The 26077-nt window shown below is 45.2% G+C and overlaps 1 protein-coding gene across 1 annotated transcript in view; it reads right to left on the bottom strand.

The window, feature by feature from the left end:
• The window catches only part of DPH1 (diphthamide biosynthesis 1), a 409993-nt gene extending 384568 nt beyond the window's left edge, over positions 1–25425 (bottom strand). Inside the window, exon 1 of the mRNA XM_040338369.1 lies at positions 25144–25425. Coding sequence (XP_040194303.1) covers positions 25144–25258 — 115 coding nt within the window. The 5' untranslated portion in view covers positions 25259–25425. The remainder of the gene's footprint in view (positions 1–25143) is intronic.
• Positions 25426–26077: the final 652 nt, after the last annotated feature.

Genomic DNA, 26077 nt, shown 5'->3' on the forward strand with positions numbered 1-26077 from the left:
GGGGCTGGTTTTGCTGGTTTGCGAAACCACTGCCTTTTGCCTCTAACAGCCTGTCCTTGTGATCTGCTGTTGAAGCCGAAGTTTGCTTTTGCAGGAGGCCGTCGATACTGCTTGGCATTAGAGGGCCCCTGCCCAGGGGAATACTGTCGTTTAAACGCAGGTCCCTGAACCTTCTTCTTAGTTGGCAAGAGAGTACTCTTGCCGTTTGAAATGGTCTGAATGTATTTATCTAGGTCTTCTCCGAAGAGTCGTCCTCCATGGAAGGGGAACCCTACCAGGAGCTTCTTGCATGGGGGCTCAGCCTCCCAGCTTTTTAACCATAAGAGTCTTCTCATATGGATAAGGGATAACGATAAATGTGACGCTTGCTGGATAGAATCCTTGATTGCGTCTACCGTAAAACATATGGCCTTAGGGACATCCGAAAATTTTTCTGCCTGCTGGGCCGGAATAAGTTTAAGCATCTGCTTAAATTGATCCGATAATGCTTGAGCGACCCCAATCGCAGCCACAGCTGGCTGTACTACTGCCCCTGCAGTAGTGAAGGAGTTCTTAAGTAGTGCTTCCAAGCGCTTATCAACTGGATCCTTGAACACCTGTATGTTTTCTACAGGGCATGTTAACGATCTGTTAACACATGAGATGGCTGCGTCCACTGCAGGAGTAGCCCATCTTTTGGAAAAATTTTCTTCCATAGGATATAGGACAGAGAACCTTTTAGGTGGTAAGAAGATCTTATCTGGCTTGTTCCAATCTTGGAACAAAATTCCCTCTAATAGAGGATGGATCGGAAACACAGCATTGCTTTGAGGCGCCCTCAGTGAGCCCAAAGCTGACACCGTCGATACCTGGAGATCTGGTACTGGCAAGTTGAATGTCCTATGGACCAAGTCCGACAATCCTTGAATCCACCAGCTCTCCCTCAGGGAGACTGCCCCAGACTCCTCTGTATCCGGGTCTTCGATCCCTGAACCTACTTGGTCCGTGTCCAAGAGGTCGTCCAATTCCCCTGAGGAAAGGACCTCCTCTTCTGAGGGTCCGCGCTCGGGCGACGGAGATCTATTCCGCTTACTGCCCCGCATAGCTGCGGATATCATTTTTCCCATGCTTTTCTGCATCTCTTTTAAAGAGGTGAGTAATACCTCCTCCGTGACCATCTTAGGGTTGGACTGACCCGCGTCAGCTCCAGCCCCAGATCCCGATGGCCCCAAGGCTCCCTGTAGGGAAAACAGCGGCATACCATGGTACAATACCGAGGTACACCTGCTACCTATTGGTATTTGGAACTATAAAAGTTAATTGTCCAAACACCTGTTTGGGGGATAAAAAAATGCTTCCTCTCCCCTAGATGACTTTTTTTTTTTTTTTTTTTTTTTTTTTTTCGTTTTTGTTTCAAATCCAGGAAAGAAAAAACATTCTGTCCCCCTGAGTAGTATTGCAAAGAAAAACTATGAGATGGAAAAGAAACAGCCTATTTCTAGGCTTGACAAAACAGTCCTCTGAAGACTGCAATATCCTTTCTGGCCACTGTGTGTCCTCGGCGCCCCGTGCTGCCGCTCTGGTCTTTCTCCTCAGTTCCAAAGTATTGATGGAACAAACAAGGAAGGGCCGCCCCTTCCTTTAAGCCACTGACCCGCCCTTCCCCCCCAGCAACCTCAAACAGGAAATGCCCCTCCCGACAGGGGGAGGGGGGGGGGGGATTTTGGGAGGAAGGGACCTCTCTGTTCCAGCAAACTGCAGCCTGCAGCCTGGAACCATGAGGAGGTCAGCGTTTTGCCTGCTTGCAGGCTCTGAGGAGGAAGACTGAATGGAGCATCGCCTGGAGGCCTGCAGGTAAGCAAAGCTCTCTGACACACACATATATTTTTATATAACACAGGCCCCACTCAATGCTTTTCCAACACTACAAGGGAGGTCACATCTTATGGGGAATAATACATAGAGAGCCATCCTATCTTTATGATATGTGACTAGTTTGCCAGATGCAGTGCATAACTTTAGGCATGTCCCCTGTGACCCCCCAGAAAAAAACCTGCTAAGAACCAAGTTCCGCAAGTTTTCCCCTCACTTACCTGCTCCATGCCGCAGGACTTTGCCAAGCAAGAGGCCCAATCTTCCCCCATCTCCGTGGGGATGTCTAGACCTTCAGGCCCTGGGTTCCTATGAAGGATCCACTGTCCTGGGCCCATATAGCACCCTGGCAACAGAAAACTTTAGGTACCCAAAGGTTTCTAAGTTCTGGGCCCAGGGTCCAGCTCTCTAAAAAGAAAAGCATTATGGGCTATACCCCAAGGGTTTGGGGTCCGGTTACTGACCACTTTAGCGCTGAGGCTTTTTTGGACAGAACCGGTAGCTCACCTAATCCCAAGGATGCGGAGGCAAGCTAAACCATGACTAACACCTAAGACACTGGCGTAAAAACTGAGGTACTCCTCCTATGGGAGGGGGTTATATAGGGAGGGGCATTTCCTGTTTGAGATTGCCAGTGTCTACACCTGAAGGTACTCCATATAACCCATATAGTAATGAATGCCGCTCTGTGTCCCGTGATGTACGATAAAGAAAATGCTCTGGAGCCCACACACGATCGTTTTTAATTTCATTTTTTACAACCCGAAAAACGGTCGTGTGTACGTGGCATTAGAATCTTTTAATATTATGTGCTGTAGAGATGATGATTTATTTAAAGTCTTTGCAATTTTACGTTGAGCAGCATTATTCTGAAAGTTTTCAACAATTTTTAGCTTTTTGTCGATTGGTGAAGCTCTGCCCATTTTTTACTTCTGAGAAACTCTGATGCCGCGTACACGCGACCGTTTTTCAGGTTCTAAAAAATGACGTTTTTTTTAAAAGTCATTAAAAACGATCACGTGTGGGCTTCAGAGCATTTTTCGGGTTCTGAAAAACGGGCAAACATTTTTTCGAACATGCTCTATTTTTTCACGACGTGTTTAAGGTTGTCGTTTTTCGGGTAGTAAAAAATGGTCATGTGTGTGCTTTAACGATGTGAAAAACCCACGCATGCTCAGAAGCAAGTTATGAGACGGGAGCGCTCGTTCTGGTAAAACTAGCGTCTGTAATGGAGATAGCACATTCATCACGCTGTAACAGACAGAAAAGCGCAAATCGTCTTTTACTAACACTAAATCAGCCAAAGCAGCCCAAAGGGTGGCTCCATCCAAAAGGAACTTCCCGTTTATAGTGCCGTCGTATGTGTTGTACATCACCGTGCTTTGCTAGAGCATTTTTTTTTCACGATCGTGTGTAGGCAAGGTTGTTTTAATGATCAAGTTGGGGAAAAACTTGTTTTTTTCTAGAACCTGAAAAACTTCGTTTTTTACAACCCGAAAAATGATCGTGTGTACGCGGCATGACTTTCTAAGGTGCTCTTTTTATAGCCAATCACATTACTGACCTGTTGCCAATTAACCTAATTAGTTGCAAAATGTTCTTTCAGCTTTTCCTAGCTCATACCACTTACTTTGCCAGATTTTTGTTGCCCTGTCCCAACTTTTTTGAGACTTGTTACTGTAAACAATAAAAAAAATTACCTTATTTTTTTTTCTCTAAAATTTTACATTTTCTCATTTTAAACATATGATATGTTTTGTATTTTCTACTGTGAATAAAATATAAGTTTATGAGATTTACATAATTATGTAGATTTTTAGGTTGCACAGGAACACAAACAGAAATAAAAATCTGACAAGGGTTCTAGTCTTCTCCTACTGTACTTAAAAAAACAAGCATTTTTTATTGTCTGTGTTGTGCTCAGAAAGTTATTTTCTCTGGTAACTCCAGCAAGACAGGAAGCATGGGGAAATTCAAAGCCACATTATGTTGGATTTACTAAGAAAATGCTGTGACTATGCTTTGTATCGCAGACTTTAAATCAAGGTGGAGGATTAAAGCCGAACTTCACCTTAAAGTGATTCTTATCCACCCCCAAACATGTATGCTCCTGTCCCTTTAAAGGTACAATCTGTAACATAGTGCTTTGTCAATTGCCCCTTTCTATCTCCTACAGTACTTGGTTGATCCTGTAAAACAAGGGAAGCCCAAAGGCCAAGGCTGTGCTAGAAAAAAAAACAATAGAAAAAACTAAATATGAATATAGATACAGCTGCCAGCACCTTAAAAGTCTAGTACCAAAACTCAAACAGATTAAAATATGCAAAGTAGATGCAGTGCTAATAAAAATAATTTCCAAATTATCAAGTGAAATAAAGAATTCAAGTCCATAAATGACAAGGGATTAACACCCTTCCATGTAGGTATAGATAATAGACTGCAGAGGAGGAAATCGTGAAAAAAATCCTTTATATTAGGTGCATCCAACTCCACACCCAGGTGAGTAAATAGCCTGCTTACCAGATAGCGGTGACCACTAAACCGTAGTCTCACCCAGCTCAGGGAAATCGGTCTCCTCAGGCCCATCAACTTCACTTCCTATATTGTTTGCCCATTCACCTCCTGAGAGGAAAAACGTGATGACGTCACTGTCGTAGGCTCAACCCTACGTGTTTTGTCACAAACGGATGTCGTCTGGGGATTGGCCAATCCCCAGACAGCTTGGTTGATCCTGTCTGGTCGTGACTTCCCCCTGAGAGCTGACCATGTTCATCATGGCTGCTGAGCTATGAAAGCGTGGTCAGACTACGTGCCTCCGTCATTGCAGCTCTCCTCTGTGCATCTCTCTATCTCCCCCTCCATCTCCCTGTCAGTTCCGTAGCTCTCTGTAGCTAGTTTTGAGAGCATGACCCCCCCCCCACTCCACTCCACTCCACTCCACTCAACATTGCCCCTCCCATCTCCTCTCCACCCCTCCCTTCTCCTACAGCCTTCAATGACCATAATGTTTACCTGAAGCTGCTCCTTCCCCACATCGTAGTAAAAGCAGCATTTTCTCAGTGTAATATTGTGGAAGAGAGCAACTATCAGCTACCAATCAGTTAGAGAGCAGATTCCTCATCCCATGTATCTTCTATACTTCACAGGGGAGTCTGTGGCCCCTCCTACTTGGCTCCCTTTACTCAATATAAGGAAAGCAGAAAGGACACATGACAGCTACTAAAAATAAAAAAATAAAGTATTTACAATTGCAAAAAAACACTGCACTGCTCATCACCTACAGACAAGGATGTTCAAACTATTGGGGACATTTGAGTTTACAACCAGTCCTCCTCTCCCTTCTCTAATACTTTTGGCATGCCTAGGCGATCCCAGTGGAAGTTCTCCTCCTACCCCACCAACAACCTCGTGGGACACTTCACAGGTCCCAGTAATCTGCAGGACCATTCACAGAGTGCAACGCAGCTCGCACATGAGGAGTGGGGAGCCAGATGTGAATCCACAAGGAGTCCCAACCAGCTTCTCAAAGTTAACATGACGGCGCCAGGGACCCGCAGATGACAAAGCCAGCCCTGGATCCTTGTACAGGTAAGTTTCTCTTTATTAAAAGTCAGGGCCAGTAAAAATATGTATAAATGTCATGTTTGCACCAGGAAAGGTCCTTTGGTTCAGCCTTAGTTTATCCCTATCCTGTGATTTGGGAAAGGACAAGGCTAATACCACATGTAAGAGAAGCATTCCCCACAGCTTTGAGAAAAGAGGTGCTTCTTCCAGGAGGGAGCACTTTTCATGGCCTGGGTTCTTTACAATACTTCATAAAGAACCAGAGAACATAACTCACAAAAACAAAAAGTACACCTTTCTGAGCACACTTCATATTACTGATTTTATATTAGGGTGGAACGTGAAACATGATGAAAGTCTACAGCCCCCACCCCAAACTGCCCCTCACACAGAATCAGACCACTGTCATTTTTTGAATTCGGTACTGCTGTGGCTCCACCCGTTATCCATTTACAGAGATCTGTGAATGGAAAGACTACAAATCCCATCTTCCGCTGCATCAAAGAAGCCCATAGTGCGGTTAAGTCAGCATGGATAGAGAGGTTTTAAAGTGAAAAAAAAAAAGCATAACTATACTTAAAAACGTTCCCTCCCCTCCTCCTACCTAACCTGTATAAACAAAATATAATGTACTTACTTATTTTAAAACCGCTTCCGCCAAGTCACATGATCCAACAGCTCTGTGTAAGGGAGCGCTCAATAACAGCTCTGAATTCCAGGACCCGTGACATCACCTGTAGGCTCCCATAGCCCAGCCATTTTCAGTGCTCCTTTTCCTCCCCTGCAGCAGTTGTCTACTGACATACAGGGTAGGCAGGAAAACTAGGAGGAAATTTTTTTTTTAAACACTAGCGAACCGCCCACCATACATATACTGAGGCAGGGCGGCCACTCTGTGCCAGATCATGTACCTAGTACAAGATCTGACACTTCCAGGTCTGGGGCGCGCACGCCACCGGTGTCTGCCGTTATTACGGGAGACAGGCAGAACGGCGGTCTGCCTATGTAAACAAAACAAATTGCCGTTCTGTGAGAGGGGAATGTACTTATCCTGTGTTTCTGTTAAGCAGATCTATACCTTCCCACAGTCAAAGCGCACACACACACAGTTAGCAAGCACTACCTAGGATTACATTTAACCCTTTAATTACCCCTGATGTTAACCCCTGTAACATCATTGCTGTATTAGTGTCACTGGTCCCTCAAAAAAGTAGCAAAAGTTGTGTCCAATTTGTCCGCCGGAATATCATAGTCCGCTATAAGTCGTTGATCGCCGCTATTGCTAGTAAGAAGAAAAAAACAAATAAAGAAAAATATCTCATAGTTTGTAGATGCTATAGCTTTTGCGCAAACCAATCAATATACACTTATTGGGATTTTTTTTATCAAACATATGAAGCAGAATACATATTGGCCTAAATTGATGAAGAAATTCGATCTTTTACATTTTTTTATTCGGTGTGTTTTATAGCAAAAGTAAATATTATTTTATTTTCAAAATTGTCGGTCTTCTTTTGTTTATAGCTCAAAAAATAAAAAGCGCAGAGGTAATCAACTACCACCAAAAGAAAGCTCTATTTGTGGGGGGGGGGGGAATAGACATTTTATTTGGGTACAGCATTGTGCGACCATGCAATTGTCAGTTAAAATAACACAGTATCACAAAAAAATGGCATGGTCATAAAGGGGGAGTAAACCTTCTGAAGCGTTTAAGAATTGTTAAGCTGCTTTCACACTAAGGCGCTTTACAGGCGCTATAACGCTAAAAATAGTGCCTGCAAAGTGCCTGTAAAGAGCCTCTCCTCTCACTCCAATGTGAAAGCCCGAGTGCTTTCACACTCCAGTGCGCTGGCAGGACGCTTAAAAAAGTCCTGCAATCAGCATCTTTGAGGCGCTGTAGGAGCAGCCGCTAGCAGGGGTTAAAAGTGCCCCGCTAGCGGCCGAAAAGCGCCGCAAAAAGGACGCCCCCAACACCCCAATGCGACAGTAGCCTTATAGTTAGGCTTTTCCCCACTTGGAGACATTTCCAATCAAATGACTTCCTGTGTCTCTGAGCTCTGCCGTTCACACAGGAAGTGAGGAAAAATCCAATCAATGCAAACCTGAAAAAGCTTCTAACTGTTCCCTACTCTATTCAAAACCAGAACAAAAATGTTTTTAGCTGGAAATTGGCTTTTATATTGTGGGTACGTCTGCTAAGAGTTAATACTGTAGGTACACATTTGAGCTTTTTAGTGTGTTTAGAAATGTTTAGAAATGTGTGTTTATGGAGCCCCCTTCCTCCCCAGCTTTCCCTTGTCAGTTCTGCCAGTGGCAATGATATGCATGGAGATACCTCCATTATCTAGAAGACTGATGGCTGCGATGGCTTGTGGTATAGACTGTAAGACGCATTTCTTTCTGAACCGCGTTGCTTGCGAGTGGAATGTTTCTACATTTGCCTAACAATATTTGTACATGAAATGCTATGGGATTGTGCTTTGATTTATAGCCTCCAGCATGACCCGATCCTCCGCTCACTGCATGGGGCTCCAACGCTGCATAATATTTACCTGTTCTCCATCTAGCTCTTCCACCCATTGCTATTATATTTACTTACAGTTGTCCTTGATAAACAGCCTACTAGACTATTACATTTTACCTTCAACAACCCATTATCCTATTGTTAACAAATACCAATAAGCAACTCTAGAAATAAATGCATTTATTACTTAATATTACTTTCCAAAAGGGGGTGATTTTCTGACATTATATTCTATTTCTCCTTCTGATTTACCAACAACAGATCAGTCACCTCCATACAGTGGCCATATATTGTCCAAGGCTTTCCATCCTCTACATTTCCCACCACGTATGCTTCTTAACTATTTATGTTCTGCTAAATCCTGTCCCCAATCTAAAGGTGGCTACACATATCCATGTGAATATTCCAAGGTGAATATAAATCAATGATTTAAAAAAATAAAATAAAAATATAGATTTTTTTTTATCTGAATTGAATATTTTCTTTTAATAAAATGCTTTTAGAGTACAAATCTATCTAAAGGTAGTTTTCTATTTAAGATACATTAATCATTTAGTTTATTCAGCATGAAAATGGAGCTTAGTTATGTAGTGTGAGGCTGTATACTCTGCAATATGTACATTTCTGGAAAACTCATTCAATGAATCCAAGCTCTGCAAGTTGAGATAACATGCACTGTATTGGTGCATTCACACAATTTCAGAGTAACCATAAGATAAAACAAAGTTCCTTTATCTCATTGCTTTGCAAATCTATGTACACTACACCTGTATGATTGAATCGGTTCTGATATCGCTGTTTTACTAACCTGACAGCTTATTATTCTAAATAGGAAACCTTCATTTTGTTTGCAAATATTAAAGATTCTAAACTACCAGCAAGAATGAGTCCTTACATTTAGGCCCCTTTCACATGAGCGGACCTGAACGGCGGCTCCATGCAAGCCTATGGAGCGTCGGATGTCAGTGGAGACATGTCCGCTGACATCCGACCCGCTAAAATCAGACGTAGCGATGGATTCCACCTTGTGTGAATGAAGCCTAAAAGAGCACCTGTCATTTCATATGCATAATGGCAGTGACTGTTAGACATGCACTCACCTGCTGCTGCCACGTCCCTCACCTTGTTGTGTCACTGCCGCATTAACAGCCGTCCCATTAAAGTGAATAGGACTGTCGGTGAGTCAACAGCAGGTCAGAGGAGGAGCCGCTGCGGGACAGAGATGACCGTTGCTCTTTAAAAATTTGTTTAAATCAAGCCTTTTTACTAGTTATTTAAAATCGACTTGATTTAAATCAAATCCACCCTGGAATCAAATTGCTCATTCAATGCCACTAACCTGATCAAAATAAAGAAAATTGCAAAACCCAAGATCCTCTCGACCAATTCTGACTTTGCCAGTTGATGCCTCATGCACATTGGCATATTAAAATACACCTTTCTATGCTGGATCTTGCCAGGAAAAATCAACCCTAAAAAATGCTCGCTATAGTGCAAAAGTATGTGCATTCAAGCACATATACAGATGTATGGCATTTAAAAGCGTAGGAGCGTAAACTCATTCTACTGGCCAGAATATTCATTTATTCTAGCCACTTGAATTTATTCTAGCCACTTGAATAAATTGACATGCACATACACACACATTTAGGCGTGTATGCACATAAATTATGCTCATAAGCTCTTTCACAGCTTTGGGGCTTTTTTCCTAAAAGCTGTTAAAAAAAAAAAACATAGATCTAAATGCCTAAGGTTCATGGCCATAAACCATTGAACTTAGTTTAACCACTTGCCGACCGCCACACGACTATGTACGTCGACAACATGGTACGGGCAGGCAGATTGGTGTACAGGTACGTCCCTTTAAATTTGCCGCCCATCGGCGGACGGCAAGGGCAGAACAGGGGAATGCCTTTGTAAACAAGGCATTCCCCTATTCTACCTAGTGACACTGTCCCTGGGAACGGTCATCAGTGACGTGTCACGTGTAGCCATGCCCCCTAACAGTAGGAATCACTCCCTAGGGAACACTTAACCCCTACAGCGGCACCTAGTGGTTATCCCCTTCACTGCCAGTGTCATTTTTACAGTAATCAGTGCATTTTTATAGCACTGATCGCTGTAAAAATGACAATGGTCCCAAACTGGTGTCAAAAGTGTCTGCCTTAATGTCGCAGTCATGAAAAAAAATAAATAAAATCGCGGATAACTATTAAAAAAAAATTATTATTAAAAATGCCATAAAACTATCCCCTATTTTGTAGAAGCTATAACTTTTGCGCAAACCAATCAATAAAAGCTTATTGCGATTTTTTTTTTACCAAAAATATGTAGAAGAATACACATCGGTCTAAACTGTGCGAAAAAAAAATGTATATATTTTTTGGGGATATTTATTATAGCAAAAAAAACCTTTTTTCAAAATTATCGATTTTTTTTTTGTTTATAGTTCAAAAAATAAAAATTGCAGAGGTGATCAAATACCACCAAAAGAAAGCTCTATTTGTGGGGGGGAAAAGGACGTAAATTTTGTTTGGGAGCCACGTCGCACGGCCACACAATTGTCAGTTAAAGCGACGCAGTGCCGAATCGCAAAAAGTGGCCCGGTCTTTGACCACCAAAATGGTCCGGGGCTGAAGCCGAAAATATACTGTGACCCCCCTATCCAAAAATATACTGTGACCTAGAGCTGGACGATTTTGGCCCAAAAAAAAATCTGAGATTATAAAAAAAAAACAGATTAACGATTCAAATAGTTTTTCATTCCTGATGGACACCATGCCGGTCCTAAGGAGCTGCGGGCAGGAGTTTTTAGGCAAGCCTGTGGCTTTGGCCTAGTCCGCTGCGATCCTGGGAAAAGGCAGTGGACTAGGCCGAAGCTGCAGCCTCGCCTAAAAACTCCTGCCCACAGCTCCTTAGGACCAGCGCCCGCAGCTCTCCGCGATTCTGGGAAAAGGCTGCGGCGCCCGGCCTAGTCTGCGGCGTCGCTGCCTTTTCCCATGATCGCGGCGAGCTGCGGGCAGGATTTATTAGGCAAGGCCACGGCTTCGGCCTAGTTCAGCAGAGCGCCGGTCCTATGGAAAAAAAAAAAACAATTTGGTCAAAATCTGAATCGATTTGCCCTTGCAACTCGACTCAAGTCTATTTTTTTCCCAGCCCTAGCCCCCCATCCGAAAATATACTGTGACCCCATATCCGAAAATATACTGTGACCCCCCTATCCCAAAATATACTGTAACCCCCCCTATCCCAAAATATACTGTGACCCCCCCTATCCCAAAATATACTGTGAACCACAATCCGAAAATATACTGTGACCCCCATCTGAAAACCAACACGGATCATCATAAGAATATGACTTTTCACTAGGGCTGCAACTAACGATTATTTTCCTAATCGATTAGTTGGCCGATTATTGTTTTGATTAATCGGATAATAGCCTTAAAAGAAAAAAAATTGCATTTTTACATTTTTTTTGGGCCAATTTGTTGTTGGGCAGATTACAAAACTCAAATTGCCGCAAAAACACATTACATGCTTTTCTGAAGCTTCTCCATTGAAGTATATTGAACCAAAAAAATAAATAAAATAGCACCGTTTTGCGTTAAAAACAAAGTTACTTACTGGTAACGTTCTTTCCCGTAGTCTTTCAGGACAGCCACCTGAGAGACCTTGGCTCCTCCCCTCTGTTGGAAACACCGCGCCAGCCCATAAATTTCCTCCTCCCCTGCTGGTCCTCAGTTCTTTTAGAGCACCTCCAGTTGCTGGGGAGACACAAGAAAACATGATACACATCGTTAACCATATCACAATTCCTGTAAGGAAATCTTATACATACCTTTGGGTGGGTTACCCGGCTGTCCTGAAAGACTACGGGAAAGAACGTTACCAGTAAGTAACTTCGTTTTTCCCCTAATCGTCTTTCAGGACAGCCACCTGAGAGGATAACCGAGCACTTACCCTAGGGCGGGACCACAGCTTGTAAGACCTTACGTCCAAAGGTCTGATCCTTAGCTGACCAAAGATCCACCCTATAGTGTCTTACGAAGGTGGCAAAACTGGACCATGTCGCCGCTTTACAGATCTGCTCCGGCGTTGCTCCAGCTCTCTCTGCCTGTGAGGCTGCCATAGACCTTGTGGAGTGCGCTTTGATACCCTCTGGGATCGGTATGCCTCCTAAACTGTAAGCTTGTTCAATGGCTTCTTTTAACCATCTAGCTATAGTGCGCCTGGTAGCTCTATGTCCTTGTCTAGCTCCAGAATGCAAAATAAATAAAGAGTCCGTTTTCCTTAAAGTTTTAGTCACTTCTAAATAATGCAAGACGCATCTCCTGACGTCTAAGCTATGGAATTTCACTTCCTGTTCTCTGGAAGGGTTCGGACAAAATGAAGGTAATATAATTTCTTGTTCTCTATGGAACCTTGAGATTACTTTAGGCAGGAATCCCGGATCCAACTTAAAAATTATACGATCTGCGAAGATCTGAAAAAAGGGGGGTCTGATCGATAGGGCCTCTAGCTCACAGACCCGTCTTGCAGTGGTGATTGCCACCAAAAAGACTGCTTTTAGTGTCAGCGTCTTTAGATTGCAATCTTCCAAAGGCTCAAAAGGTTTGGCTGTCAAAGCTTGTAGTACCAAGGACAGGTCCCATTTCGGGAAGACCGGGGTTTGAATAGGTCTCTGTCGGCTCAAGGATCTGAAGAATCTGACTATCCATGGGTCAGATGCTAGCCTTTCCTCTAGGAACACTGACAGTGCGGATACTTGACCTTTTAGCGTACTAAGGCTTAGTCCTTTTTCTACTCCCTTTTGTAAAAACTCTAGGACGGCCACTGAACTCTGTGTATTAAAGGAGTTTTCTGTGCACCATTTGCCAAAGCACTTCCATACCTTTTCATAAATTTTGCGTGTCTGTAACTTTCTACTTTTCAGTAGAGTCGCAATTAAGTGGTTTGAGAAACCCTTTGCTTTCAGCAGTTGCTCCTCAGAAACCACGCGGCCAAGTTCCACTTTTCCACTTGGGGGCAGTATACTGGGCCTTGGGAGAGTAGATCCTCCTGGACTGGCAACAACCAGGGGGGTTCTATAGCTAGCTCTTTCAGTATAGAGAACCATGGTCTCCTGGGCCAGTGAGGTGCTATGAGAATCAGGTTGGTGTTCTCTGCACGCAGTTTCCGTAACACTTGTGGAATTAATACGGGTGGAGGAAAGGCATAACATGTCCTGAAAGTCCACCTTTGTGCTAAAGCATCCACTCCTATTGCTCCGTCCTCTCTGTTTAGTGAGAAGAAGGTCTTGACCTTTTTGTTCTTCTTGGATGCGAATAAATCCACTTGAGGTGTTCCCCATTTTAGTGTGATCTGCCTGAACACCTCCTGATTTAGTTCCCAGTCGCTTTCCTTCAGCTGAATTCTGCTGAGGAAATCCGCTACTGTGTTTAAATCCCCTTTTAGGTGGATTGCTGATAGCGAGAGAATATTCCTTTCTCCCCATGTCAGGATTTCTTTCGCTAATGCCCACAGGGTTCCGCTCCTTGTTCCACCCTGCTTGTTTACATAGGCAATAACTGAAGCGTTGTCGGATCTTATTTGAACATGATGTCCCTTCAGTTGTCCCTGGAAGAATTGAAGTGCAAGCCCCACTGCCTTCAACTCTTTCCAATTGGAGGATCTCCTCCTCTCTTCCCCTTTCCAAATCCCTTGGGTTACTTGGGAACCTAGATGTGCTCCCCATCCTATCCCACTTGCGTCCGTGGTAAGGATTTGGGAAATGGGAAGTGTCCACAGCCGACCCATGGTCAAGTTTTCCACCGTCCTCCACCACCAAAGGGTTCTTTTTACCTGTGTCGGTATTCGAACCTGGGTGTCTAAGGACTCCTGCCTGTGGTCCCAAACCTCTAGAAGGAACATTTGCAGTGGTCGGAAATGTAAGGCTGCCCATTGAACAGCTGGGATTGCTGATGTTAGCAACCCCAGTGTTGACATGATCTGTCTGATGGTACATGGTGAATTCACCTGAATTGCCTTGGTTTCTTTTTGGATTTTTCTTATCTTCTCTTTGGGTAGAAAAATCCTTTGCTGCACAGAGTCTATCACGTACCCCAAGTATGTTATCTGTTGTGTGGGCTTTAGATTTGACTTTTCCACATTTATTAACCACCCTAGATCTTTCAAAAAGATCTGTGTGGTCTCGAGGTTCTTTTGCAACCTCTCTGGGGTTTCTGCGAACAGCAGCAGATCGTCCAGATATGCAATGATGGAAATGCCTTGGACTCGCAAGGGTGCCAGGGCTTCCGCCAGAATCTTGGTGAAGATTCTGGGTGAGGAAGAGAGGCCGAAGGGTAAGGCCTGGAATTGTAAATGTAAGGTTCTGTTTCCCGTCTCTATCGCCAATCTCAGGAACTGTTGGTGGTCCCTGTGTATTGGAACGTGTAAGTAGGCGTCCTTTAGATCTAAGGAGACCAGGAAACAGTTTGGAGGTAGTAGGGCTTTCACTGAGTAAATTGAGTCCATTCTGAACCTCTTGTAGGTTATGGATAGGTTGAGGGGTTTTAGGTTTAAGATTGGTCTGACCTTCCCCGTGGGTTTTAGTACTCCAAAAATGTGGGAGTAGAACCCAAGTCCCCTTTCTTTTTTGGGGACCTCCACTACTACCTCTTGTTTCTTGAGATCCTCCAGGGCTCTCATTAACCCTTCGGCCTTTCTTCTGTCCTTCGGAAGTTTTGTTAAATAAAACTTTTTTGGGGGTGTTCTGGAGAATTCTAGATGATAACCTTCCTTTATGATCCTCAATATGAATCGATTGGAAGTCACCTTTTCCCACTGAGGGAGGAAGTCCCCCAGTCTTCCTCCCACTGTGAGCAATCTGTCATTTCTTATCATAGGCTTGTTCAGGAGCACGAAAAATAGCTCCTGCTTTGCCTTTCCCTTTCTGGGCCCAGGGTATTTTCTGATTGTCTACCTTGGGTGTGAAGCGGGGGCCCTTTGGTACCCAATTAAATTTGTTCTGTCTCTTTTTGGTCTGCTGTGGCTGACTCCAGGGTGCTTTGCGTTTCAGCGGAAACGCTTTTTTCTTGTCCGCTGTACGGTCCAGCACTTTTTCTAATCCCGGCCCAAAGAGCAGGTCCCCTGTGAATGGGATGCCGCATAATTTGGTTTTAGACGCGCAGTCCCCCTGCCACGTCTTTAACCATAAGGCCCTCCTGGTTGAGTTAGCTAATGCAGACGATCTAGCTGCCATCCGTACCAGTTCAGCTGAGGCGTCTGCAATATAAGCTATGCCTCTCAACAATGTGGGAAATGAGGCTAGGATTTGGTCTTTTGCCGTCTCCTCCTCAATGTGCTCCTGAATCTGGTTCAGCCAAAATTCCATGTTCCTGGCTACCACGGTGACTGCCATTGCTGGTTTCAAACTACCCAGCGTGGAGTCCCAGGACTTTTTTAGTAATGAATCCATTTTCTTATCCATAGGTTCGGATAGAATACCCATGTCCTCAAAAGCTAGGTCTGTGTGCCTTGAAACTTGAGAAAAGGCAGCATCCAGCTTTGGCGTTTTATTCCAAATTGAGGATGGGTCATCCGAAAATGGAAATCGTCTTTTCAAAGCTTTGGAAAAGAATGGTTTCCTTTCTGGTTCCTGCCATTCTTTTTTAATTGCTTCGATCAAGACATCATGGACTGGGAAATTTTTACTTTCCTGGTCGCCTAAACCCTCATACATTTGGTCATGCAATGATAATGGTTTTTTCTCTGTTTGAATACCCAGAGTGGCATAAATAGCTTCCAATAAGTGGTCTACATCCTCCAAGGAGAGCTTGTAGCGGGAGGGCTTCCTGGAATCACCTTCCCGAGCCTCCTCCTCTGATTCCTGTGAACCGGACACTGCGCTGTCAGGTTCCTCTTCTAGCTCCTCACTAGGAACTCTTGAAGGGCCTGCACTAGTGGAAGGTCTTACTCCCGGGACTAACGTTGTTGCCTGTACAGGAGGAGCTGACTGAAGCTGCGGGATCTGGAAGTTTTCAAAATTTTTTTTGAATGACCCAAAGGTGTTAGAAAGTTCTTTAACTGATGATGCCAAATCACTTTGTTCCGCAGTGTGCTCCTGTACTAACTTATCAATACAGTCGCTACAAATAGCCTTTTTCCATGACTCCCTAAGTTTGACTTTACAGGATGGACATCTTTTCTTTGTACTGTGGGTATTCTTGTCTTTGTCAGTTTTCTGAAAGACACAAGCGAAAATATATACCCCATGATTAGTACCGTAGCCTTCCCCCTGCTCACGGCAGGTGCGCAGTGTCTTCATATGGGCTTACCACACTAGGGGCCCTATGAATCACCCTCTGACACTGAGGGGTTAACCCACCTCCCCCTCCCTATTACCCTGGGGGGTGTAGAGGGATGGTAGGCTACTTTTTTTAGGAGAGGGGAAATCCACCCTAGGTTCCCCTTACCTTGCTGTGGCTGGAGCTGGTCTCTGCTGGAGCAACATTTTTCCCTTCTGCTTCCGACATGTCTGTGTCACCAGTGCCGCGTGTGCTGTCTCTACAGCGTCTATGCAGCTCCCTCCAGCCATTGCCTGGCTCCGTTTTTGAGTTTCGCGCCCGGAACCGGAAGCCGCGAACCCGGAAGTACCCGCCCCCGTGCCTGAATGACGTCACCCGCCATCGGCTCCGAGCGGTCCTAGTACACAGCGTGGCTTGCGCGTCTGGAATCCCCATTCCTCCGGCAGCCACACACGCTGGTCTAGGACGCTGGCTGTACCTCCTCGCACCGCACTCGGTGCATACAAAAACCGGAGCCCCCCCGACTTACACCTGCGCTCAGGGATGTGAGGGTGGCTGTTTTTCAGGTTAGTACCTGTCTCTTTTTGTCCAGAGAGCCCCTGCTCCCTTTCTTTTTTTTTTTTTTTTTTTTTTAAAGTGTATTTTGTGCATGTGCTCGAGAGAGGAGCCGGACTGCAGGAGTTGGGAGTAGGCAGGCCTCCCCCAGAGGCAATCTGCCACCTTTCTCCATGCCCCGGGTGGCAATGGCGGGTGTGTGAGGGGGTCCTCCCACACAGCCCGCCCTACCTGCTCCGCTTTGAAGCCCAACGGGGCAGAGGGACTCCCTATAAGGGAGTGAGAGGATTAGCCCACTCAACCAGCCCCGTTAGTCCTTCGCCTCTCTTTTAGAGACCGCGTGGTCAAAGTGCGTGTGTGTTAACCCAATTTCGAGTGCGTGTGTAATGTGGTGGTTTTTGTGGGAGGGGGGTGGGCGTACTAAGCGCAGGCTTACCTCGCATAGCACACCCACCGGGAGCCGGGCTGAGACCACCAAACTCAATTCACATGTAGCCGAGAACGGGATCCGAACCCCTAGCTGCAGAGGTGAATGGCTTGTCAGCGCAGTGCCAATCGCGTTGAGCCACCACAGCTCCCTTTCAGGACCGTCTTGCCTGAGCCTCCCTTGGCTCTCCTGGCTTGTTCCTATGGTGTCTCCCCTCTGGAGGAAACACAAATAACTGAGGACCAGCAGGGGAGGAGGAAATTTATAGGCTGGCGCGGTGTTTCCAACAGAGGGGAGGAGCCAAGGTCTCTCAGGTGGCTGTCCTGAAAGACGATTAGGGGAAAAAGTCCTTGCCCTTTCCAAATACGCAGCAGCCGAAAAAAAATCATGGATGTGAACATGTCCCATAGGAAAACATGTAAATGAACTGTAGTGTGTTTCTGCAAAAAGCACCAAAAAACAGAGGTGTGACCCAGACCTGAGATGTTTAGTAACACAATGGGGGTTAAAAAAAACAGAAATAAGTACAAAAAGAGCAAATAATCGCTATTGAAAGGGATACATTGTTTTACTGTGGGACAGTGAAAGTAATATTTACAGTAGCGATTTGCTTTTTTGTACTATAAAAGGCCAATTTTAGTTTTTTTAACCCCATTATGTTACTGGCCGATTAATCGATTATGAAAATTGTAATCGATTAATTTCATAATCGATTAATCGATTAGTTGTTTTGGCCCTATTCAAGGGGTATAAATACGTTTTCAAGGCACTGTAAGCTCTTCTATGGTCAGTCTAAAATACACCTGTCATGCTGGCCTTCTGAAAATTAGTACAAGTAGACTAAACTTATTCTGTCAAATTGGCACATGTAGTAAGATGTTGTGAGCATGCTCATGGCTTTCACAAAATAATTCTGTGTTGGGTTACTGAACCCGGACTCTTTGGACCCTAATTGTGCAAAAGACTGAAGGGGTAAGAGTTACACTGATGGGCAAGAATTACAAAGGATTACCCAAGATTGTACAATATTATATGTGAACAATCTATAGCAGTGATGGCAAACCTATGGTACGCATACCACAACTGGCACGCAGAGCCCTCTGTGTGGGCACACCATCTTACGGAGCCAGCGTTGCCAGGATGGGCATGGGAATCCCCCAGCCGGGCAGTCACTTGCACTGGCAGTGCAGGCAGAGGAGAAAGCTCCCTTCCTTGCATCAGTGCCAGTGGTGTCGGCGGGGGGGGGGGATTGCTGACCGGGGCTAAAGTCCAGAGTGGGCCCCCAAAAAGCCATGGGTCTTGTCTTTCCCGTTCAGAAGCATTAGCCCTGAGTCCCAAGACCTGGAGTTAGCCATGAACGTGGAGCCAGTGGCGTTGCATTGGGGGTGGGCAGCCAGTCATCTAGCCCCAGGTGCGACATTTAGGGGGGTGTAAAGTTATTCCTCCGCTGTCCCGAGGGTCTGTCCTGCAGTCTATTGCCTCCGCCGGACCCCTACACCTCCAGTGAGGCATTCGGGCATTCCTCTCAGTGGCACACTATTCCAGCTACCCTGCCCCAGGACTACTTTGGTCCAGCCTGTCCCCTCTTGCACTGCGCCTTTGGAACATCGGGAGGAGCGGAGTTTGGAGTAGATCATGACCATGGGAGAGGTACAGTGGCTGCTAGCTGCCCTCCCAGCGTTGGGGATACCAAGTCCCATCGTCTGTACAGAGCCACTGGTAGGTTTAAATCTGTGTTGGCACTTTCAAATAAATAAGTTGGTTGTGTGTCTCTGTTTGGGTACTGATCTATAGTAACGAGGGCAATGCTGCAGTAAAACAAACAAAAGTGATCGTAAATCTGATAATAAAAAAAAAAAATGAATAAAAATCAGGAATGTAATTTTCTTCTATTATGAATCTCATGAGTTGCACAGATTGGTGTTCCATAAACACCTTTTTATGTCTGTATAAAGATAAGGAAATTTGACAAGGATCCAAATGATGGAGTCCATACATATGTTTCGGGTGCTACAGTGTCAATAAGACAAGTGGTGTCCTCATCAAAAGGTATAAAGAATGACCCCAGTGTCGCCAGTAATAAATATATTCACATCAGACTAAAACGTTACATGATTTGGGCCCTCAAAAGTCAAGGCAGAAAGTGAAACAAACATATCCGACACAAGTGCTCCTAAAGCCCAACTCAAGGAAGCACAAAACATTGCCCCCCTCTCCACACGGAGGAGTGAATGCTTACTTTCTCTAGGGGATAGAAACATGTACAAATGCTTACCTTATTCCTTGTTCTCCAGTCAGTCCCAAAATGTGGGCTGCCCATCTGCATTCTTAAGTACAATTCAGGACTGTTGTCCCTACAATGTATGTGATCATGTTGAAAGGACAGTGACCAGAGGAGCAGTAAAGGGAAGCAGTTAATGGGAAACCAGCTGTGCAGCTGGGAAGAAGCTGGTGAGAGTAGAGCGTAAGGAGCAAGGTAGGTATTGCTGCTTTTTCTGATCCCCTAGTCAAGGGGTAGGCAACATCAGCACTCTAGCGGAAGTGAACCTACAAATCCTATAGGACAGGGCAGGGTTTGACAAATTTGCTTGGAATCTAGAAGCCAGCTAAAAAAGTTAGGAGCCAGAAAACGCGCCCCGTCCCGACGAGCTTGCGCGCAGAAGTGAACACATACGTGAGCAGCGCCCGCATATGTAAACGGCGTTCAAACCACACATGTGAGGTATCGCCGCGATTGGTAGAGCGAGAGCAATAATTCTAGCCCTAGTCCTCCTCTGTAACTCAAAACATGCAACCTGTAGATTTTTTTAAACGTCGCCTATGAAGATTTTAAAGGGTAAAAGTTTGTCAGCATTCCACGAGCGGACGCAATTTTGAAGCGTGACATGTTGGGTATGAATTTACTTGGCGTAACATTATCTTTCATAATATTAAAAAAATGGGGCTAACTTTACTGTTGTCTTATTTTTTAATTCAAAAAAGTGTAATTTTTTCCCAAAAAAGTGCGCTTGTAAGACCGCTGCGCAAATACGGCGTGACAGAAAGTATTGCAACGATCGCCATTTTATTCTCTAGGGTGTTAGGATAAAAAATATATATAATGTTTGGGGGTTCTAATTATAGGGAAGAAGATGGCAGTGAAAAATAGTGAAAAATGACATTAGAATTGCTGTTTAACTTGTAATGCTTAACTTGCAATACCAACAGCCACCACCAGATGGCGCCAGCTTACACATCTGGTGGTAATAACTTGTAATACCAACGGCTCACCACCAGATGGTGCCAGCCCACCTTCCAAGCCAAGTCGCCAGGACACCATTTCTAGTCGCCATGGCGACCTGGCGCCCGGGATTTGTCGAGCCCTGGGACAGGGTATGGCTTCCTGAGGCAGAAGCATGATGGAATCTGTAGTTTGGGGGTTGCCCAGACCTATTCTAGTCTATATGACCATTTAACCCTGGCAGTGCAGAGGGGACCTGCACTGCCCTTCTGCTGCCCGGTGGGCTTTAAACAGACAGGTGGACCTTTCAGATGTTTTGACAAACTAAACAGTATTCAGAGACTACGCAAACCAAATTACACCAAAAAACCTCATCATGCCCACTGCACACCAAGGAAGTATCAAGCTTGTCCTGGCAACCAGTGTGGTTGCCCTCATAGGCCCTGCTGGCTGGTACCAAGTCATGCAGTGGTAAGAGCAGGCATTCTCCCAGACGTGTGGACTAGCTGCAGTGGCTGGGGACCAGCAAAGCACTGACGTCTAAAAGACACAAGCTGATAGAAAATTTAATTTTTGGCCCACTCAAATATCAATGACTTGGAGTACATAACTTGACTTGAGTATTCAGGGAAACTATATGATGCTGCTGCCTTCAGTGAATTGGACACTGGCAAAATAAGTAAAGAACCAGCCCAGTACAATCCCTCCCACTCCCAACATGCATCAGGATTTTTAGCAAGCAATAGTGGGAGTAGAGCTTAAGAATAGAGGGGAGGAACCTGTGTCCAGTAACATGCTCCAAGAACATATGGAAATTTGTTGTCAGATATTTAATTTCCTGGCCACTCATCATGATAGTATACAACAGGTCCATAAAAAGAGCAAAGTTACCCCAGCCCAGTGTTTCATGACTAGACTCACAAAGGTACATTCAGAGGGAATTATGCCGTTGTGAGGAGTGGCCAATAACAACAGGAAAGAAAACAAATGTTCCATATTCCTGGCACTTCTACTGACAGCATACGGGACAAAACTAGCAATATAAAAACAGGAAAACAGAAAAAATAGGATAAAGGAAATAAGCGATAGGAATAAAACACATAGGGCCAGATTCAGGTACAAATGCGGCGGCGTAACTTATCGTCTTTACATTACACTGCCGCAAGTTTTCAGCGCAAGTGCCTGATTCACCAAGCACTTGCGTGTAAACTTTCGGCTGCATAGCGTAAAGCCGTCCGACGCAAGCCCGCCTGATTCAAATGGGGCGTACCATTTAAATTGGGCGTGTTCCCGCGCTGAACGTTCTGCGCATGCTCCGTTTGGAAATTTCCCGCCGTGCTTTGCACAAAATTACGGCGCCCCGACGTGTTTGTGAATGGCGACGTGCGTAACGTACTTACGCCAAAAAAAAATTTTTTTAATTCGTCGCGGGAACGACGGCCATACTTTAACATGGCTGGTGTAAAGTTAAGCCATGAAAAAGCAGGCTTAACTTTGCGACGGGAAAAAACGACTTGCGACGACGTAACGCACGCGAGTATCTTCGTGGATTGCCATAAAAGCTAATTTGCATACCCGACGCTGGAAAGCGACGCGAACTCCACCCAGCGGCGGCCAAAGTATTGCAGCCTAAGATCCGAAGGCATACGAAGCCGTAAGCCTGTCGGATCTTAGCCAAATGCCGTCGTATCTTGTTTGTGAATCACAAATTAAGATACGACGCGGCAAATTTGAAAATACGCCGGAGTATCAGTAGATACTCCGGCGTATTTCTTCTGTGAATCTGGCCCATAAACTCTGCAAAAATAGAGAATTCATGACAAACCTGAGGGTACACCAAATACATTGGACTTACCAAGCCATGTGGCCGTCATCCACCTTGGAGAGGCTGAATCAGTGGGATGTTGTAGGGGTAAAAATCAGGTGATCTTGGTTCGAGGACAAAACTAGAATGCTGGGCTGGGGCTACATGAACCCTTTTGTTATCTAATTAAGTTGTGTTGTGGGGTCTAGGGGCAGAGCAAACTCGTCACAAGATTTTTTTTTTCTTAATGCTACATTACAGGAAACAGAATGAGTAGAATCAGAATCAGGTAGATCAAGCAACATAGCAAACAAAGGAGTTTTTCCTCTTTCAGAAGAAAAAACACTTCTGTTCTCCTAGGACAATACCAAAAAAACGAAGCATGCTGGGAGTGGTTATACTAGACTGTCATTACGGCTGTCATTATTACGAAAGATAGATAAAGATGCTCTTCTTTTACAGGGCTGTAATTAATGGTGATGACAGAGTCACTGTAAACCCTTGACAGCGTCCAATCTCCAAAAGGCAGCAGTATAACCCAATGTACCTGCAACGTATTATTAAAGCGGAGTTCCACCTAAAAATGGAACTTCCGCTTAACCCACGCCTCGCCCCCTTACATGCCACATTTGGCATGTAATTTTTTTGGGGGGGGGAGTGGGGGCTTCAGGAGAAGGGGACTTCCTGTCCCACTTCCTCCTTCCGCAGAGGGGCTGGAAAGGCGATTAGCTTAATTGCCTTTTCACAGCCCCTCCCTGTAGGCGAGCGCCTGTCCAATCGGACGGATGCGCAGTGGGTGCCCGGCTGTGAAGCCGAAAGCTGTCACTGCCGGGTGCCCACACTAAGAATGAAGACGCCGGCCGGTGAGGGAGGGGGGGCGAGGAGCGGAGCCCCGGCCGGCGCGTCGCTGGAGCCGTGGAGCAGGTAAGTGTCTGTTTATTAAAAGCCAGCAGCTACACTTTTTGTAGCTGCTGACTTTTAATAAACTTAAAAAAAAAGGTGGAACACCCTTTTAACCACTTGCCTAAAGGGCACTTTAACCCCCCTTCTGCCCAGGTCAATTTTCAGCTTTCATCGCTGTCGCATTTTGAATGACAATTGCGCGGTCATGCTACAACGTAACCATCTGAATTTTTTTATCATTTTCTACACACAAATGGAGATTTCTTTTGGTGGTATTTAATCACTGCTGGGTTTTTTATTTTTTACAGTACAGTTTTTTGTCAGTAAATTTTGTAAATAAGAAATTTTTCTCCTTCACTGATGTGCCCTAATAAGGTGGCAGTGTTGGGCACTGATAGGGAGGCATGAATGCCGCACTTACGGGCACTAATAGGTGGCACTGGTGGGCACCGATAGGCGGCATGGATAGGCAGCACTGATAGCCAGCAGTGACTGGCGTCACTGATGGGCACCGATTGGTGACACTGGTGGCATTGTGGCATTTTCCAGGGGCTTCTGGCCATGCAGTACATGAAGTACTGCAGTGTGAAATGTGTGGAATGTGGCAAGATAGCTGCTCGGAGGTATCCGGGACCATCGTGGAGCATAAGCAGCCGGTATTGAAGCCCATTCGTAAGTAGGAGTCGTTCGTAAGTCGGAGACCCCCCTGTATAGCGCAAAAAAATAAAAATAACACCACCACACACAGGTGATCAAATACCACCAAAAGAAAGCTCTATTTGTGGGGAAAATATGTCAATTATATTTGGGTACGTCGCACGACCGCATAAATTGTTAGTTAAAGCGACGCACTGCCGTAATCGCAAAAATGGCCTGGTCAGGAAGAGGGTAAATCCTTCCGGGGCTGAAGTGGTTAAACAAAACACACATTAAGCACTTCTCGCCCAGCCTATAGCTGAATGACGGCCGGGCGGTGGTTCAGTTATCCTGACTGGATATGACGTCCAGCAGGATAACAGCGGCTGTATGACACACCACTACACCAATCTCAGTAAAGAGCCTTACCATGTGATCAGCTATGTCCAATCACGGCTGATCATGATGTAAACAGGAAGAGCCATTGATCGGCTTTACCTCACTTGCGTCTGACAGACAAGAGTAGAGGAGAGCCGATCGGCTGCTCTCCTGACGGGGGGGGGGGGGGGTCTGTGCTGATTGTTTATCAGCGCAGCCCAGCACCACCAGGATGCCACCGGGAGCACCAGGGCCTATCAGTGCCACCCATAAACACCTATCATTGCAGCCTTTCAGTGCCCAACAGTGTCACCTATCAGTGCCCACCAGCACCACCCATGAGTGCTGCATATCAGTGCCCATCAGTGAAGGAGAAATCTTATTACAACATTGTATAACAGAAACAAAAGAAAAACTTTTTTGGTTTTCAAAATTTTCTGTCTTTTTTATTTGTTTAGCGAAAAAATAAAAACCCCAGAGGTGATCAAATAGCATCAAAAGAAACTCTATTTGTGGGAACAAAATGATAAAAATTCTGTTTGGGTACAGTGTAGCATGACCGCACAATTGTAATTTAAAACAGCGACAGGCCGACAGCGCAGAAAGTTGAAAATTGGCTTGGGCAGGAAGGGGGGGGGGGGGAGTGCCTGGTATTGAAGTGGTTAATATGAATTGATCATTGAATGTATGTTTCAGCTGTAACCCAATTGGGCGAAGTTCTGTAAATGTGGCAGAAGCTGTTGTGCCCCAACCAAGGAATAATAAACATGTTCTCCTCCAGCAGCCAGCCTCTTCCTACGAGTGTGTAGGCCACAAGAACTGCTCATGTCAGAGCCGGAGCATTACTCACATGGCAGAGCTGCAGGGTGCAGCAGATGGAGGGTGACAACATGTCATGGTTGCTCTCTTCAGGAGACTACATATGGTATTGTTTCCATACACATTCCACACAAGTCGTGTGACAAAGAGATCACTAGAGCCGTTCCGCTTCCTGACCTGATTTTACTGCTCCTGCCGCAGTCAAGGCACCGGGACCAGAGAGAGGGTCGGCTCCATGGTTCTGTGTTGTCCCCACATCGGATCCTTGGTCTGTCACCGAGCGTTCCGCCATAGCAGTTGTGTACCCACGTGGGTGCGAAAAGACACGACGAATCGATCCCAGAAAGTGACAGCCAGGTTGCGTGCCGAGCAATCGATAGAAGCGGCTGTGCTGCAATGTGAAGTGTGCCCCGTGTGGAGCTCAGCCACCCGCCACACGCTGACTCGGGGCTGCTGGGGATGGGAGAGCACCGGGGAGGCTTCGTCTGTCACATGGAGAGACCGCTCACAGGGAATATTCGGCCAAACGTCTTTATTAAAAAAGCCATTTATTAAAGTTTTACAATTGTTAAACCTCTTATAGATATAAATAGTTAAAGTATAACGAATTGTTTCGTTTTGGACAGAGTAAAACAAGATTGATTACCCCCCTGTCACGTTGTTATTGATGTCTGTGTCCCCATTAGGGAGATTCACCCTCTATTTATCCTGTTTACCATTGAAAGTGAAAGAAAATCCCAAATGTTGTGCCCAGAAAAGTTAAAGGGGTGTTCCAGGCATTTTTCATGTTTATTAACCACTTGCTTACTGGGCACATATACCCCCTCCTGCCCAGGTGAAATTTCAGCTTCCGGCACTGCGTCGCTTTAACTGACAATTGCGCGGTCGTGCGACGTGGCTCCCAAACAAAATTGACGTCCTTTTTTCCCCACAAGTAGAGCTTTCTTTTGGTGGTATTTGATCGCCTGTGCGGTTTTTATTTTTTGCGCTATAAACAAAAAAGAGCGACAATTTTGAAAAAAATACAATATTTTTTACTTGTTGCTATAATAAATATGGCAATTAAAAAAAAAACACATTTTTTTTTCTCAGTTTAGGCCGATACGTATTC

The sequence above is a fragment of the Rana temporaria genome, chromosome 2, assembly GCF_905171775.1.
Source record: "Rana temporaria chromosome 2, aRanTem1.1, whole genome shotgun sequence".
Taxonomy (NCBI): domain Eukaryota; kingdom Metazoa; phylum Chordata; class Amphibia; order Anura; family Ranidae; genus Rana; species Rana temporaria.